The sequence below is a fragment of the Nymphaea colorata genome, chromosome 1 (genome assembly GCF_008831285.2).
Source record: "Nymphaea colorata isolate Beijing-Zhang1983 chromosome 1, ASM883128v2, whole genome shotgun sequence".
NCBI classification, from domain to species: Eukaryota; Viridiplantae; Streptophyta; class Magnoliopsida; order Nymphaeales; family Nymphaeaceae; genus Nymphaea; species Nymphaea colorata.
The window spans coordinates 28,139,294-28,157,895 of NC_045138.2; the positions used below are offsets into that span (position 1 = coordinate 28,139,294).

At 39.4% G+C, this 18,602-nt stretch overlaps 2 protein-coding genes across 2 annotated transcripts; one reads left to right on the forward strand and one right to left on the reverse strand.

Moving 5' to 3' along the window:
* The first annotated feature begins 197 nt into the window (after window positions 1–197).
* LOC116254570 (uncharacterized) lies at window positions 198–13,039 on the forward strand. The gene is made up of 15 exons (XM_031630044.2): window positions 198–825; window positions 1,700–1,755; window positions 2,280–2,338; window positions 2,510–2,581; window positions 2,976–3,059; window positions 3,691–3,798; window positions 4,024–4,086; window positions 4,618–4,698; window positions 6,114–6,179; window positions 6,611–6,766; window positions 9,717–9,794; window positions 10,329–10,367; window positions 11,476–11,558; window positions 11,672–11,744; window positions 12,638–13,039. The coding sequence occupies exons 1-15, from the start codon at window positions 314–316 to the stop codon at window positions 12,806–12,808; spliced, it is 1,701 nt and encodes a 566-aa protein (XP_031485904.1). The 5' UTR covers window positions 198–313; the 3' UTR covers window positions 12,809–13,039.
* A 443-nt stretch (window positions 13,040–13,482) lies between these two features.
* Window positions 13,483–18,303, reverse strand: LOC116254580 (ATP-dependent 6-phosphofructokinase 3-like). The gene is made up of 14 exons (XM_031630054.2): window positions 17,660–18,303; window positions 16,859–16,905; window positions 16,702–16,741; window positions 16,527–16,589; window positions 16,305–16,442; window positions 16,049–16,207; window positions 15,899–15,952; window positions 15,263–15,331; window positions 15,030–15,159; window positions 14,639–14,679; window positions 14,320–14,544; window positions 14,174–14,219; window positions 13,936–14,090; window positions 13,483–13,822 (listed from the first exon to the last, which is right to left on the reverse strand). The coding sequence occupies exons 1-14, from the start codon at window positions 17,906–17,908 to the stop codon at window positions 13,616–13,618; spliced, it is 1,623 nt and encodes a 540-aa protein (XP_031485914.1). The 5' UTR covers window positions 17,909–18,303; the 3' UTR covers window positions 13,483–13,615.
* Between the last annotated feature and the right edge of the window lie 299 nt (window positions 18,304–18,602).

The window sequence follows — 18,602 nt, forward strand, 5'->3', positions numbered from 1 at the left end:
ACTGGCGCTTGGTTCAGTCTTTTGTGCATATTAGATTCAGACTCGGATCCGATTTTGTAAACCTGAATTTGTATTGGCAATCCCACGAGAGGAGGACTGTCTTGAGTCCAGCTGAACGGGTGCGGATCTAATCATATCAGACCCGAACCTTCTTCTACACAAGCAGTCGCACTGGGCAAGACATGCGCGCGGGAACGGCGAGCCGAGCCTCCTGGCGTGGGCGCGCGCCGTATTTTGCTCCTTTCTCTCCATCCTTCTGTTTGAAAAAACTGGAGAGTCGGTTCGCCTCCTTGCAAGTACCCCTGCCATCTCTATGCAGGGTGCTCTCACTCGCCTCTCCTTCTGCCCACGCATGCAGCCCTTCCGTCGCCTCCTCCATTTCGTTGCCGCCGTCCGAAGAAGCCCGACTCTGCCCGCCGGCGTGTTCTGCCGATGTCCCGACGGGCCGAGCCCTAGGGGCATTTGTAGGGCTCTTAGTTCTCGAGCCCGCGGGGACGATCTTAGCAGCGGCGACGAGAGGTTCTCTCTGCCGGAGTCGAGAGTGACAAGAAAGCGGACGGGCAAGACCCGGGTGTCGTGGGTCTGTGAGAACTGCGGTGAGTCATTCGGCCAGTGGTGGGGCACTTGCCAATCCTGCAAGCTCGTCGGGACGCTCCGCCAATTCTCGGAATTGGAGGCTGCTGGCGCGGGGGAGAGGAGACGGGGCTCCGAGGTGGCGGAGGGTGTCACCAGGTCATGGTTCCAACAGGGCTCAGGCGAGGCGCGGCCGCTCAGTTTGGCGGACGTCAGCAAGAGGGTCAATCCGGCTGAGTGGCGGATTCCTCTGTGAGTTCTCCTTGTCATGTTCTACTCTACTTCGGTCTTCCTGTCGTAGCTTTCATAATTTCGTGTACGTGCTTTAGCTTCTTGTTTTAGTTTTTTTTTATATGCTCTATATTTGTTCTGCACTCTATCCGAAGAAATATTGTGTACTATTTTCTAAATGAATGAGATTGGGCACCTGTGCGCTTATGAGTTTGTGGAATGGCTGGCAGAAGGTTTCGACTGATCCCGCGAACTCTTGGAAAATGTGAAACCGAAACTTTACTATATACTCAATTAACAATAATCACAAAATAGCTTTCTGATAATTGAATCAGTTTTTCCTGATTTCGGAGTGCACCTTTAATATTAAAAATATCGTAGTTTTTTTTAAATTTATATATTTCTGCGTGCCTTTGAGTTTATGCTTCGGTGAAAGTCTAATTTATAGTTTTACCGTGGCATTTAGCGAGTTGTTAGAATTTCCACAAATGCTATATCACAACGTGCAGTTTGTAATTCACCTTTGCCAATTGATGTTTCTTGGTGTTCTTATTTTCTTTTTATGATTTATATTTAGTTTGATCTGATACGGGTTGTTATTTGAAACTTTTATGACTATGTTTTGATTTAATTCTCTTTAATCAAAGCTACATTTTTATATGTGAAAAGCCTAACTTTTTCTGATATTTCATCAATCAAATTTGTGCAGTAAAAGTACTGGTTTCTATTAAATATCTATTGTATTGTCTTCTTGTACTTACAATGATATTTTCTATTGTCTATCCCTGGTTGTTATATTGGTTCTTATTTTGTATTATTCCTTACTATTTTTATGCATTTCTTGTTTTAGCTTTTATACTAATTCATGGAGCTATTCTTGTTGCTTGAATATCAGATCTGGACTTTTTGGGATGGAGGTTGCAAGGGTTCTTGGTGGAGGAGTTGTGCCAGGTATTAAAAAATTTTCTCATGTGCTGTTCTTTTATTTCTCATGTGTTGTTCATATTTCAAATCTGCTGGAAGGTTGATAGTTTTAAGTTCAAGTAATGGTGTGGAAGACAAACTGAAATTTTGATATCATATTGTACACTATCTAAGAAATGCAGTCAACTTTAATATTCTATGCTCATTTTTTATGATGCCTTGTTAGGATAATATTGACATATTAGGCATCCACTGTGAGCTGTGAGATTTGGATTGTGCTTTTAAGTTTATTTCTTCACCATCCTATACTGTAGATTAGCTATTATGCAACGCTATGAACTGTAATTTTAGCATAAATTACTTTCTTAAATTTGCTTTATAATGTCGAAGCATCTTCCTGTGTGAATTGAGGAAAATGCAATATATCATGATGTAATTGATCCTCTGTAGTGATTATCATATTGAACTTTATGTATTTCTTGTCCTTCTTACGGTATGTCAGTAGTTATTTTGTTCGTGCGTCAGTTGAACATTTTAGCTGTTATTTGTAGGCTCCTTAATTTTAATTGGTGGTGATCCTGGTGTTGGGAAAAGTACATTTTTATTGCAGGTATTACCCCTTTTTTATTCTTTTTGTTGTTCGTTGCACAAGTTTCTTAGTTCTTGAAGCTCTTGATTAGTCTGATTACTGACATAGAGGATGGTCACCTTGTTCCACTAAGTATCAGTTTCCAAATATATTACAAGAAATGTTAGAATGTTGCTTCCATTTATGTTGTAGATTGCTGCTATGCTCGCTGAAGGATGTGATGCCAGTGGCCCTGCTCCTGTTGTATATGTCTCAGGTGAAGAGGTTAGATGTCCTTTTTTCACATTCGTATCTGGGATGTTTCCTTTCATTACGTTTGAAGATGACATTTTCCTTCCTATTTCAGAAAAGGGGTGTGGGAAATTTGCACAATTTTAAGTCATTTCCTGATGTCTTATCTTCCTTCGGTCATACTTTATTGTCCTTTTGCTTGTCTGGTTAAAAAAAAATGTGGCTGCTCTGTTTTGTTGGTTGGCAAGTTGAGTTAGGCAGATTCCCGTCAACTTATACGAGTAGGCAATAGCTACTGTACCCCTAGTATCCTCCAGCATGAGGATGGTGTGTCTCCCTCACCAGGTGGATGGAACTTTTGTCGGTAACTTGGCTGTTTATTGTTGGTAGAATTTACTAAATCACAATGGTGGTCCTTGCATGACAGAGCATCGAGCAGATTGGCAATCGTGCTGATCGCATGCAAATTGGGACTGGATACCTTTTTCTATATTCAAGTACTGACATTGAGGTATTGACCTATCTGATTGAATGCTCAATTATGATATTGTTTGTATATCTGGGGCAGTTTCTGTTGGGTGATTTTCTGTCACTTCCTTTTTACTCATCATTTATTGGATTCAAGTATATCCTGATAGTCTCCGGGATTCTGGGTTTTAGTTTTATAAGAATATCATAGCATTCAGTAACTGAATGTGTATCATATATTTTTGGCCGCCACCGGTACACTTCTTCACAAACTCTATCTTGATATTCATGCTTGAAGAAGGAATTCGTCAATAATTTTGGGCAACTTCAGTCAGCCTGTTGTCTGGATGATAAGTCTGTTCTGAGCATATTTCTTTTATTGTTTATGCTATTCAATACGTTATTCAAAAGAACCAAAAATGCATCATGTGGAGCTGAAAATGGAAAACTAAAAAGCGAAAGTTTGCAAAGTTAGTCTCGTAATCTGTTTTCCGTTTTACTGTATTTGTTTTAAACTGTCAAACCTTCCACCCTTGTAAGGCTTTTACATTCATGTACCAGTACCATAGTTGAAATAATATAATAAAATGACTATTAGTTCATGAGGCACATGATATGTTTATGTCATTTTTTTTTCTTTCCTTGCAATTGACTTTTTCTTTTTTTGTTCTTAGGATATCTTGGAAAAAATCCTAGTGCTTTCTCCTCGAGCTCTAATTGTTGACTCTATTCAAACTGTATACTTAAAAGGTGTGCCTGGAAGTGCAGGAAGTGTTTCGCAGGTTTGCACTTGCCATTATTTTTCAAAATTTGGGTTGTTTGTCTCTGTTTTGGTATGCCCTGTGGACCATATTATAAGATGGTTGTGCTGTTTTAAGATAATTTGTGCTTGCTTCTAGGGTAGAATATCTTTGACATAGTGATTTGTTTTAGAGCTTCTAATTGCTTAGTTGTCTTTAATGTTTACGTTATGTCTTTTAAGTTTTTAACACCATTTTTTATTGTAGGTCAAGGAATGCACTTCTGCATTGCTGCGTTTTGCCAAGCAAACAAATGTCCCTGTGTTTCTGGTGTGTTACATTCTACATAGTCTACTAAACAGCGTTACATATAAGCCTCTTTCCCTCTCTCCCACATATGTTTGCATGTGTGTGGGTACATTGGGAAACAGCAAAGAAAATGTATAAAATGTATGTATATATACTACACACACACACACACACACACACATAAACGAAATGACATCAACCAAAAAGACAGCCTCTACACTTCCCAGTCACTTTTTTATAAAAAGTGAAGCTCCATGAATAATCCTTTGCAAAGGAAAAATGAGGTGCACATGTTGGGTAAACTGCATCCACCATCTTTTTTTTTTATATATTTTTTTATCTAAAAAAGTATTATTTTATAGCTATTCTTGTTTTTATCAACTCAAATCTTATAAAATTTTGAAGTTACTTTTGTTCTATGTTGCATGCTTCATAAAGTATTTCAGGGTTTTGTAGGATCTATTGATTGGTGATGATAAATTGCTTTTTGTGCTTTGATAATGTCTTACCATTTTATACTGATTCTTTAATTTTGGTGCCTCCATTTTTCAGATTGGGCACGTTACAAAAACTGGAGACATTGCTGGCCCACGTGTACTAGAGCACATTGTTGATGCTGTTCTGTATATGGAAGTTGGTATTCTATATTCATTTATTGTGCTTTTCCACTTTATAGATAAATAAGAAGGCATTTTCCTCCTGTTATTCTTTCAAGTTTCAACATTTGCGGGCTAAGAAAAGTAGTTCTGTCATCAGTTGAGATTTGTAATGTGGAAGTTGTGGGAGCCTGGGAGATTATAGTGTTCCTTTGGTGTTCTAGTGGAAGCAAATGGTACAGATGACTGCTTGCATGTTTCATATTCTTTCTTGTGATAAAATTATCTTTATTTCTTCATTTATCTTGTTGCAGTTGTCTCTCAGTTACTTCTTTAAAATTAGGATATGCTTCTTGGAACTTTAACTGTAGTTTAACAAATCCTTTTTCAGTATCAATTTTTCTCTTGAAGGGGTCCATGTACATAATGTGTTGCTGGTTCCTGCTGTTTCTCATGCATCTTTTGTTTATGATTGGTTTAACTTTTACGTGACTATTTGTATCAGGGATAAATTGATGAATACATTTAAAGACAATCTGGTACTCCTATAGCGCCATAGGTTTTACATAATGGGATTAGAGTGGTCATGAGCCATGCTGCTATTCTTCAATATTATCTTACTAGTTCTAGCCTACTGACCAGGCATTGGTTTTCCTGTTTTACTAGCATGACATTATCTATGTGGCATTATGTTTATTAGGCTCAAACACATTGCTCAGTTCTGCGAGTGCTACATACTCTTTGCTAGTTAATTTTCATATGTGGTAACCACTTTCGACTACAAAATAGATGGCACATGTATAGAATACATACATTGCCTATTGGCCTTTGAGCAGTCCGAAGTCTTCATATGTAGAGTAGATATGTATAGAATACATACATTGCCCACTGGCCTTTGAGCAGTCCGAAGTCTTCATATGTAGAGTAGATATGTATAGAATACATACATTGCCCATTGGCCTTTGAGCAATCCGAAGTCTTCATATGTAGAGTAGATATTTGGTCCATTAGTCCTGGAGAAATTCTAGGCTCTAATAGTCGTTCTACACTAAATCAACAGCCAATGATGATATAGTATCGTCCCAATTGTCTTGATATATCAAATAATAGTTGTCTAGAGAGTCATTCCTTAGTTTTGGTGTGGCTTGTTGTAGCATTAATGTAGTTTGTGTCTTTTTGGTTGATAAAAGTGGAAAGCACTTTTGTTTTACTTTTGGTGTTCCACATGGTAGCGGTTGCGGTTCTTGAAATGTATTGTCAAAATCATGAATAACTGTTTCATGTGTTTCTAAAAATCCTATCAGCAGGAATAACTTTGCCTCCTCCCTTTTTGGGAGTAAATTTCCTATTTTTAGAAATTTACCTGATTCGTTTTGTATTTTCTTAATTTTTATGCTGTTGAATTTTATTCCTGATTGGACATTGATGATAGGTTTTCTTTTTTTGGTACAGGGTGAGAGATACATGTCCCATCGTTTGTTGCGGTCTGTAAAGAACCGTTTTGGATCCACCGACGAGGTTGGTCTAAAAGACTCCCTTCAGACATGAAATTTTTTAATTGATTTTGAGGATTAAAAGAATGTGGCCTGAAGAATCATTGACATTTCCTATGAGTTTTAATTTCAGTAGTCTTGAATACCATAATGCCTGTTGGCAGTACTCTGAGGCATCTCCTCATGACAATAATGTATCAACTACTATCAAGTGTTGTTCAAATAGGCAAAATGGAAACTGTTGACGTACAGTGCATAAAGGGTGAGCTGTAGCTTCATTTGCATGGAGGGTAACCTGTAGGACCTGTGTCCCTTACAAATGCACATGCGGTGCATAAATGTGCTATTGAGGGTTCTATATATGACTGCTCAAAATTGTTTGTGGATGATAAATTATCATAGTTCATAGGTCTTCACCATTGGAAGTTGTATTAATAGAATATTTTACCTTCTCAGCTTGGGGTATTTGAAATGTCCCACTCTGGTCTTCAAGCTGCTTCAAATCCAAGTGAGATCTTCTTAAGTGAGAATAATTGTAATTCAGAAGTTTTAGCGGGCTTAGCCGTCTCTGTTATTATTGATGGATCTCGGATCTTTCTCCTGGAGGTTCAGGTATTCTCTGACATGCCTCATCAATGTGCTGGTTCAATTTTTCGTTTGTACTTTTTCACAGGAGTGAATTTCATGATACAGTTCTTTTCTGTGATTGAACATTATGATGTCCGGATGGTTCTGCTCTTTGGGTAGCTACTTCACTATATTGTCCTTTCTTCGTGCATTTGATTTGTGTTCTATATTTGATCTTGTGCATGGGTCTTGCATACATCCTATTCGTTCCATTTGCATTTGCCATGCAACTTTTTTTCTTCTCAAATAACGATAGATTAGCACTGCAAATGTGGATTTCTTTTTCTACTCAATCGCAAATGCAGATCTCTTTTTTTGTCCTCTACTCAAATCATTTGTGGTACCTATAGTTATGAGCTGCTGTTTGGTAGACCTCTGACCTGCATTAGTAACTGTCTCTGATGAGAATATATAGAACATATAGGCCTGATGAGAACAGGCCTTTGACAGGACTGTTCCACAGAGAGAGGGGGGGAGAGAAGCATAAGGAGGAGGGAGTGATTCATTGGAGGAGTAGGGTTAAAGTGTTTAGGTTCAAAGCAAGAGTATATTATGGTTGACCTGGGGCCAGGTTGGTTCTGCTGCTTCTTCACTGCTTACCCATAACTGCTTACCCATAACTGGCCTCCTCTATTCAAATTGTTGTGGTCAGATAGGCATGTCTTCACCTGTGCAAAGTGTATCTCTGCCTCATAATCTGCTGAGTGTTTTTTTTGGTAAATGTGCTTCATTTGGTCCACATTCCTTCTTCCTTTTTTTGTTATTTTTCTGAGCTGCTCTAACCCCTTATATCATATATGTTGTGAGACATGGCTTAACGCTTGGTGTAGGCTGCTTGGACTTAAACGCCTAAGCAAAAATATTTAGCTTAAACCCATAAGTGTAACAACCCAACCCACTCCTGGGTCGAGCCTCTGGTTTGGCGGATCCCAACCCCCGCCCCCTAGCAGTTTTGGCTCCAACCCTAAAAAGGCTAGGAACCAGGACAATCATCCCATTAATGACCCTCCCTTTATAAGCCCTTGAAGATCCATCACAATCTTCAATACGAGACTAAATTTCTAGGGTGTTACAATCCACCCCCACTTAAGGCACACGCGTCTGCGCGTGTTTGAGACCCTAGCTCCGACCGGCTCTGATACCACTATAACAACCCAACCCACCCCTGTGCTCGGACCCTTGGTTCGGCAGATCCCAACCCGCCCCCTAGTAGTTTCGTTTTAAACCCAAAAAGGCTAGGAAGCATGACAATCATCTCATTAATGACCCCTCTTTATAAGCCTTTGAAGATCCCTCACAATCTTCAATACGGGACTAAATTTATGGGGTGTTGCAATAAATCTGTAACATATCAAGCATGATGGTGTTTGCAATATTTGCTAGTATAGTATGTGGTATTATAGTGTTTTATTATGAAATCCTTGTGTGAGTAGAGCTAGGGGTTCTTATTTCACCAAATTATTCCTTTATTTGCTTTTGTTACACTGCACATAGAAGAAGCATAATTAGCAGAAGGTTCATTGGAAATCAGTTTATCAATTCAAGAAATGGATTTTCATCGAAAGACAACCTGTTGCTTGGCCAATCAATATTTATACTCTATAGTGACTATATGTTACTTTGAGGGAAAAAATCTAATGACAAGGAATCACTGAATATGATCTAAAATATGATGTTTTTGTTTAAGTCACATGGGTACATGTGATCTTAGTATCTTACCACGTACCATGTCGATATGTGAATACGGTGATACATGTACGTTGGTACGGCTGTATTTTAAAACAAAAAAAATTATATTTTGATACTTAATTTTTTCTTTAATTTTGATTTCTCCCTTCTTTTTTATTTCTCTTCCACCAAGATTCTATATTTTCTTCTCATTTTTCATTAAGTTTGAGAATTTTTGTGGATTATTATATTATATTATATATATATATATGTATATATATATACATGTATCTATATATACATATACATATATATATATTTACATATACACTCTGCATACCCAAATTTTCTAAGATCGCCATATTCGTACCCATACCCGTATCGTACCCGTACTCATGTGACTTAGTTTTTGTTTAATTCTTTGTTGTCTGAGATCAACTTCAAAAGAATAGTAAAGGAATACATGCTCAAAACTTCCTCATTCGGGGAGCATGCACCTATGTGCCTGCTTGAATATAATTTGCACATGAAATTGGCAGGGCCATAGATGTTAAATACAGCTGCTTATCTCCTGGAATCTACTTGTCTTAACAAGAGCATCATTTCCTGGTCCATCAGATATCATAATGAACGCCATCTGTGGTGTTAACTTGGATTTTCTACTTGGAAAAGAGAAAACTTGTGGGGATTAGTAACCAAGACCAAGGCGGTCTTTGTGGGATAGGCAAGCTGGGGCTAGTTAGATCCATACCAGATTATGCTGACAGATGCGCACCTCAGGTGTTAAATTCTTGACCTTATTCGATTAAAGGACCTAGACATAGCTTTTCCTTATGGAGGAAAGGAAGACTTAGGCAGATGGTTTAAGTAACAACTTTGAGTTCATTTCCGAAATGGTTGTTGACTGCTTCTTGCGTTCACGATTTGGATTAGTACTCATCAAGTTGGTGAACTTTCCATCCTTAACTAAATCCGTGCACTAATGGGAGAGACTGGGAAATTCCTCACAGTGTGATACTTGAATTCTGCTGGAGTTTTGTTCATCTCATTGTTGTGGTGTTCAAATTGTTCCTGTAACAAATCCTGGTCATGCATTGTAGTTGCAAATCTTACTGAAGGTAGCACGCTTACTTTTTATTGGCTTTGGATGTCTTAATAATGCACGGTACCTTTTTCCCATAGTCTTTATAATGGGAAAAATTTCTTGTCACAATGGATCCAATAATGCTATAAACTGAACCATGATCACTTTTTAATTTTAATGCAGGCATTATGTTTATCTGGGGTAGCTGTTGCAAGACATGTAAATGGAGTAAAAGAAAGCAGAGCTGACATGATAATATCAGTGAGTGTTTACTTACAAGCTTAGTTTGTCTAAATGTTCTGTAAGCATATGTGCTTTTGGCTGTACTGGACATCCTTAACATGAGTAATCCATAAAACGGCAAAATGGCTGATTTGAACTAAGAAAAATGTTTAGCACCTACAGTATTGCTTAGGGTTTGCAACTTCCATAAGGAATATGCAATGTTCAAAGCTTTTAAAAATGTTAGACATGGCAGTTAACAACATTCACATCAATTCTGCCCATTGTTTTATGCTTTTAAAAATCCATTTTACCAGTATTTGGAAGTGATCTTGAATGGAGACAAACTCACAAAAGTACAGAGGAAAATGGTTGAAAATGGTCATCTCCACCTCTACTTCCATCTACCTTTATGTATCCTAATGCCATGCTCCCTGACAGCTAGTGAAATAATGTGGTTGAAATACTTATTACTTTCATCTTTCTTACTAAGATCTTGCATCTCTCTATACTTACTAGTTACCATTACACGTCAGTTTTATTATTGGTATTCTGTTGTTTTATGTCTTTTAGGTTCTTCTGAAGCAAGTGGGTTTGAAACTTCAAGATAATGTAAGTCTGTAGATACTTATTACTGTTTTCTTTGTTTGGGTCATAATGTCATTGATTTTTTTTTTTTCCTTTGTACTTGTACTAATACTTGTATGTGCCTTGCTTTTAATTTTTTCTTATTCCCTAGCTGAAAGTAAATTTTGGCTGATTTGTTTATTCATGTTAAAATTATGATTACTATCATTCTGATATTGATGGAATGCTGATTTTTTTTTTTATGAAGGGATCATATCTTCTTCCATGACTTTAATGAAAAGATAAGCTTAATTGCTGATCCCCATAAGGTACAGGCCATCTAATAGAAAGATAAACTCTTAGGAGTAAATTTGATCGGGTTAAGGGCATTGACAGATTTACTGGAAGTTTTGGAAAGTCAACAGGCAGTCATGGACCATGGTACTGTTAAAATTAGAAACAGCAAGCTACTTGAAATTCAATGTTTCTGCGCTACTCCTTTTCCTTGCTTTATGTGCTAATCTGATTATTCAAGAAGATAAACTATGTTGACAGCTCCTTGTGAGACATGTCTTCTGACAGTAATAGCCTGCAGATATGACTTCCATGGGTTTTCTAGGAGCAAACTTCTTTGAGGCCTGAAACTTGTGGTACAATCAGCTTTACCTCGTTAAAGCTTGTCTAATGGCTTGTTTGAATACCGTTAACGTGACGCTCTAATGAAGCTTGCTTTTACCTCTCCTTGACCATATCTTGACTTTCAGGCTAGACCATTGGATCCACAGATCCTAACCAGTTTTGGAAACTTATTATGTCTTTGAAGTCAAAACTCCACTAGTAGATGGAACTGTCTTTCAAGTCAGAACTCCACTAGTAGATGGAACTCATTAATTGAAAGTTGATTTGGGTGTCCACAAAAGGTCATCATTAGACAACCCTTTGGAGCTTTTCTGTGCGGGTGGAAGGACTCTTCTAGGTTATTTGGTTCAGATTCTCAGAATAGTTATAAAAGCTCTGGGACCAAACTGGCATAAAATGTTTTTAATTATGTTCTAACTCTTTCTATCAATTAATTTGTGCATTCTCTTTAAAGAAATTTGATTATTCATGCCATGATAAATATGTGCTAACTACGTGAAATTTCTTCTCATAGGCCATTTTTTTGAATGTTGTTAGCGGTATGAAGTTGACAGAGACAGCTGGGGATCTTGCAATTGCAGCTGCTATTTGCAGTAGGTATGTATTTCTTGATAATCTTGTTACGAGCAAAACTCTTGTTACTCTTTCCATGGTTGTGTTCTGATCGAATGATTATTTTCTCATACTGTTTTCTGGAAATGTACTGATAGCTTTTTGGAGTTTCCAATACCTAAGAATGTAGCTTTTATCGGAGAAGTTGGTCTTGGTGGCGAGCTTCGAACGGTATGTGTTTAGAAAATTGTGTGCATTATAATTTGCATCCTCTTTCCTTTTTGTCATTTAAATGACGCTGAAAAGTGGTTTTCATTTTAACATACATAACATGTCACCCTTAAAAACATTATTAAGAATATTTCAAGCTTAGTTTAAGATTATGATTGAGAATGTTGAATGCATGTCACATGATCGTTGGCACTGTGTTGACATGTACTGTGCGAACAGCAACCTCCTCCATCTGTTCTCTAGAAAGGTTTTACGATCAAAGTTTTTGGGTATCCACTATTCTGTATCGATCTGTTCTTTTTGGATGATATCATCTGACAATCACTATATGAATACCTTGGTAACATCGATGAACTTGGCCAAGGGAATCTGTTCATAGTAAAGAGATTTCTAACGTATGGTTACCATGCCAATCCTAACCTGTTTGCCCTTCTTTTTGCGCTTAAGATATGAAGTGCATTCCTCTCTTAACAGTTAACATTGAACACATGTCCACGGTCCTTAGCCTTCTGATTGGTTCCAGCTATCTTTTGATGTTTGGCATCATTACTTAGCAGATTGCATGCATTACTTCAACGTTGAAAATATGAATGTATCTCATTTATATCTAATGCTGATTTTTTGTAAAATCTTTCAAGTGTTTGAGCTGTTTGTCCATTTATTGCCTTCTCTAGTTCTTTTGTTTTTTGAGAAATTAACGTGAATTTTATGTTAGCAATCGACTAGATCTCTTGCTTGTATTTGCTTCAGCTTTCTGACGTCTGCATTTAGATTTAACCTCTCATACTTGTAGTGCACGGCTAAGTGTGCTGTGCTTGGATGATGTCATATTTTAAGCTGTCAGCCAAATATTCATGCTACTTGATAATGCAAGGACAATTTGGATATTTCAGGTTGCAAGAATGGATAAGAGGCTTAACGAACTTATTAAGTTGGGGTTTAAGAAGTGCGTTATTCCAAAGGTGGCAGAGAAGTCGTTCAAGGCCATTGACACAAGCGGGATAACCATAGTGACTTGCAGCAACCTGAAAGAGGTTCTGAACAAAGTATTTCGGACAGATTAAGTCCTCCTTTCACAACTTTCCTCGATGTTATGGGTTGGGGTTTAAGAAGTGCGTTATTTTGGTGTACTGTTGTACATAACAACTAAGGTAAATGGGCCGATGTTATTAAGGGCTTTTGCTTTATTTTGGTGCGACTTTGTTCATAAAATCTATGGATACAAATGGATCGGATGTTATGGAGGAGCCTTACCATTTACCATTTATTAAATGAATTCAACCATTGTTACTGTACCTGGCCGATCCATATCCAACCCGGTTTCTTCCGTACACTGTACCATATTAAGTGATTAATTGGAGTTACCATCCTGCACTCAATAGCTTTTTCTGAATGAACGGACTACTTACTTAGCACCTGCACGACAGAGTTTGCTTCCCCTTGATCGTAACTTTTTTTTTTAACATTCTGCAGAATATGAGAAACTGCCAAATATCTTTTATTTTGAGTCGCCACGAGAGACGCAATCACCAATATCTGAAATGGATTAAAGTGCAATCAGCGGGCAAACGAAAACTGGGGCTCCTAGTTTCCTTGCAGATGATTGGCTCACGATCTTTGTAATGGTAATCATAAGAGTGCAACTTCGTTACGTTTCCTCGAAGGTTAGCTGGTACTTCAAGTTAAAACGTGCGTGGATTCCTACGATTTGCAAAGGAGTTTTCACAATGCAAGAAACTTTAATGAAATTATTTTATAAAAAAACTCTCAATTAACATAATTGACAACTCGCGGGAGCATTACCCTGTCTTCATTGAAGTAACAGGAGCAAGACACGGGTTCACAAAACTATCGAAATCTCTTGATCCGAATTATGACGTCGCCGAGCAATTGCCGTCCTCACTCAAGGCCTTCCCGTCCGCCAAGAACATTTGTAGATCTAGAATGCTCGACTGTCGCTTACTCTTGGCTTCTTCAATGTCCTCTGGGCTGAGGAAGCTAGGTTGATTCGTAGAGGAAAGCAACCTCGCCCACATACGGTCAGTTATACAGACTTTATTCTGCTTCTCGGTCACACGCTGCAAGATCAGGACAGTGAAAGCCAGAAATCAGCCTCGAATCAATTTCAAACCGAAAAGGAAATTTCACACATAAAACAATCGTGGTGTTTTTTAGTCACGGAGGAACTTACATAGATAGGTATATAAGCATGCCTGCCGTTAACAGGACCGACAGTGAAGCCCGAGTATCCAGCCATGGCGCCATGGACAGCACTATGAGCGAGAAGCGTGCAGTAGACGTTGTCTGAAGCATTGCTAGGAATGGCACGAATCATGTACGTGGGATCTGCAGAGAAATGCCATCGTTCAAATTTAGTCATCTTCTAGATCAATCTTTTGGTTGCATCCAAAGTTGCTTTACTCACATACCTATGTACTTGAGGTTCATTACAATCTTTCTCTTGGCAAAGTGGTCCTGCAATTCAAAGGAAGACGAGTTTATATCGACCTCAAAGACTATTCAACATTGTCACTTACAAGCACTCTGCGTAGGCCTTATCCTCCAGTTGTAATACCTTGATCTTGTGAGAAAGCCACAGCCCAACGTCAAGAAGGACCTTGTTTCCTGAAGCATCCTTGTGTTCCATGTCGCGCAAGTGCTCCTCGATAAGATTCTGCCCAGCACCTTCTGCTATAACAATAACCATATGACCATTCTCTCTGAGTCTGTGCTCCATGAATTCGAAGAGTCCTCCCGGCCCCTCCAAATAGAAGGGAGATTCAGGAATCAGGCAACAGTCCTACCAATCGCAAGAGGAGTTTGTCAACAACCAGGCAACATTCGACTGGCGCATAAGACACAAGACTTATTAGGTTAGGAATTTTAAAGCATACCACGTCTCTGCTAGCCAACGTAGCGTACATAGCAATAAATCCTGCAGCATCAAATGCATGACGGAATTAATAATCAGATAGAGAAAATTCATTTCACGAATTGAACCCACTTCAAAAGAGGGGTTGCATTCTTAAGGAGAGAATCCAGACGTCTCAAAGAAGGCTCCAACTTCCTATTCGGCAGCAACAAAACAACTTGATCTTAGAAAGACTGCACCAAAAGCCCAGTGGAGTTGTGGCCGTGCCTTTTTTAGAAATCCTCTTGCAAAAGATTCAGCATTCACAATCTTTAAAGTGAGGTGAATTATGAACCTCTTAGAGTTCAAGTTGTATGAAATACAGCACACTTCAATTCAAAGAAAACCTTAACATGAATAAACCAACAGCATACCACTGTCGCGACCCATCAGCTTGACAAGGCCCACACCATTTTCACCACTTTCAGCTTCGACATGCGCTGCATTAATAGCCCTTTGAGCCTCTTCAACTGCAGTATCGAAACCAAATGATTTGTCGATAACCTGAAACAAAGGACACACAAGAGCCATTTAGCATAAGGAACTACTTGGCTGATATCTCCAATGGAATAAAGAGTGCTTCAATGCCAAGTTGCAAGCACATTACCGCAATGTCATTATCAATAGTCTTTGGAATTCCGACAACTGAAACTTTAAGACCACGGCTTTCAATCTCCTGCAGGGAACAAAGTCCAGAAGTTTAACATTCATGTAACCATAACACGGTGCAATAAACTACGGTGACTCCATGACCAAGCAACATGAAAAGATAAGCACAACGACAAGAGGTTTTAATCCAAACGATGAATTTAGGTTAGAAAGGAAAAATACCTGCAGGTATCATGACAACTGCCCCTATTCTACTTGTCGTAACTTAGTAGTTATAGTTTATACGTGGCACGAGGTTTCGTAGTATATTTTTTCTTTTCATATGCCAATAACTGAAAATACTGCGGTTTTCTTAGACTACCTTTTAAACGGAAAAATATGCATTCATATAGCACAATCACCAAGACACCTACTGCACTCTTCAAAAACAAGGGCGAATAGGTGGCAGCAAATTTCTTAAAAATTTTCTCCACATGCAAATGGGAAGATTAGTTGGTGACATGAAACCAACGTCTCGCATTTGCAAGAGATACTAATCAAACGTTCAACATAGGCAGGAAGAAGCGACACGTTTAACGTTTTGGTGCCGCTGATCTAAGAAGGCCGGGTTACTCATAGTGCATCAAGACATTACCGCGTATATAGATGAAGCTCCTTTCTGGGTACCATCTCCTCCAATTATATACACCTGAGACCAACAAAAGATAAATTACATGCTGTCACACGTCATTTGGCAGAACAAGAAGCCAAACGCTAGAAAGAGCTTCATTCTTCTTTCAAGTACCTGATTAATACCACGGTCCTGAATGCTGTCGACTATTTTCATGGTGTCTTGCCCACCTCGTGATGTGCCAAGAATGGTCCCACCGCGCTTGTGTATATCATTTACTACTTTGGGTGTCAAGGGAATGGTGTTGCGAGCGTAGAAGCCTTTGTATCCTCCCTAACGATTTTGAACGAGGAGAAAATTAAGACACATCAGAGTTTTTATAATGTATAGAAAGCGAAAGTAAATAAATTTGATTCTTCATGTGGTTTACCTCAATTCCAAGAACTTTGGTAACTCCATACATGTGGTAAAGGCCACAGACTATTTCCCTTATCACTGTATTCAGACCTGGGCAGAGGCCACCGCATGTGACAATACATGCGCTTACTTCATCGGGCTCGAAAAAGACCTGCATTGTCAGCGACGCTCATCAGAAACCACAGAGATATCACCTTCCCGAACGTTAGCCCATGAATACAAGAAAACAGCGCACCCTTTCACGAGGGCCTGCTCGTCGGAAATGCGTGCCCCTGAGACCACCCTTGCGAACCACAATCTGTAATTGGAAAACATTATTAGTCGTCAATTTTCAGACAAATGTTGAGTGAAAAAGAAAAAAGAAAAGAAAAGACGATTGGTGCTAATAAAGGTTGATATCAGGCACTGACCCTTTGAGCAACGGTATCATCAGGGTTGACAAAATATTGCCTGCAAAAAAATCGATAAAGAACAATTTAGAAGGGCCTGGGAGCATATTTCACAATCCAAATGAATATGAAATTAGTGTATAAAAGATGTGGAGGCAAATTATTGAAGCCATCTTACTTGACAACTGAATATGATGGATTGAACTGCAAAGGATTCGTATAAGTCTGCCAAAACGCAAAAAAAAACAGAAATATGAGAGTGATTATACTTTTTTTTTTTTAGCATAACCAACAAAACAGCGAGACAGATATAACGGTAAACGCAACAAGGCAGAAATTAAGCCAGCTGCGGGTTTACTTAGTGCGAAAGATCCTACCAAGAAAAAGGTAAAACAAACAGCTACAGCTAGATTAATGCAAATGAAATCATTGAACGAAAGAAACCATAGTTCCCAAAATAGCCAGAAGTTTCGGAAATATTTGCAAAAAACCGGAGGAAACGCCAAATATCTGGAATTCATACATAAAATTCAATAGCTGCCTCAAATTAGGAAGAAATGCAAGCAGAATATGAAGAGAAGCGACAAACCATCAACTGTTTAATTGAGAAGACAGGAAACTTATGGAGAACTCCAACAAATAGTTCGAGAAAGAGAAGGCGAAAAATCTGGCGGGGGCGCGCGAGAGAGACAGAGACAGAGACAGAGAGAGAGAGAGTGAAGAGGAAATCTAGAAAGGGCAAAACGCCGAAATCCCAGAGAAATCTCCCAAAAAATGTTTATGCACGAAAAGAAAACCTTCTCAAGATCATTATTAACGATGATCCGAGGACATCACGGTGAAAAAAGCAAAGGCAAACAAAATGTAGAAAGGAAGAAGAGAAACCCAAAGACGAACGCGAAGAAGAATAATAAAACACAAGAAGATCAACGCCGTCGAAGCAGAAGATCAAAAGACAAAAACTCTTAAGGAGACTGACCGTGAGATCCGGGATGTAGTCGGTGAGATGAGGGACGTCCTCGAGGACAAACCCGCCGTCCCCGATGGTCACCTTCGACTTCGATCGGGCCAAGCGGATGGGATCCGATTCCGCGTTCTTCGTCCTCAACTCGGACTCCGAGCCGACCTTCACGATAAACCCCCGATTCCCTTCCCTCATGCTGGCCAAGCTGCTATTCGCCTCTATGAGACTGAGCGTGTGAGACGACGATGACGAGAAGCTGTCCATTCCACCAACACTCCCAATAGCTCTCGCGGCACTAAAAGCAAAAACAGCGGTAGCAGTAATAACAGAAGAAGAAGAGCTGAAGAAGAGAGTAGAAGACGACGACGATGATGCTGATGATCACGACGATGGGGAGAGAGAGACAGTGGGATGGCGTATTTAAAGTCCTCCGAGATGAGGAGGAAGAGAAGGAGGAGGGGGGCCCTTGTGGTCAGTTCTCCTCGTTCTTCTCTCTAGGGTTCCGTTTCCTCCTCTGGCTCTGAGAGGGACGTCCAAAACCAGCAGCGCTCCGTCATTCCGTCGGTTTCCGCCGTTTGCCACCGCGAGAGAGAGAGGGACAGGGAGTCAAACACAGGGGTGAGGAGGAGACGTGGTATTGGTGGCCTCCGGGTTTCATTTTCGCCTTCTTTTTTTCTCCAGGCGGGTGGGCGTGGGTAAGCGAAGGTTAAAACGGGAAAGGGAAAAAGAAGCCGGGGAAGGTTAAAATGGGAAAACCAAATGGAGGAGGCTGTGTTTATCGCGGCTTAGTGAACGGGCCCGGGACTGCTTGAAATTACTAATTGTGCCATCGTGGCATAGAGTGGCTCGTGAGTCACGTACTTAAACCGACTCTTCGATATCGTCTCAGAAAAATATTAAACCGGCTCCATGTGGTTCGTAAGTGAACCGGCCCAGCTGCCCCTGCCGCCCAACTCGG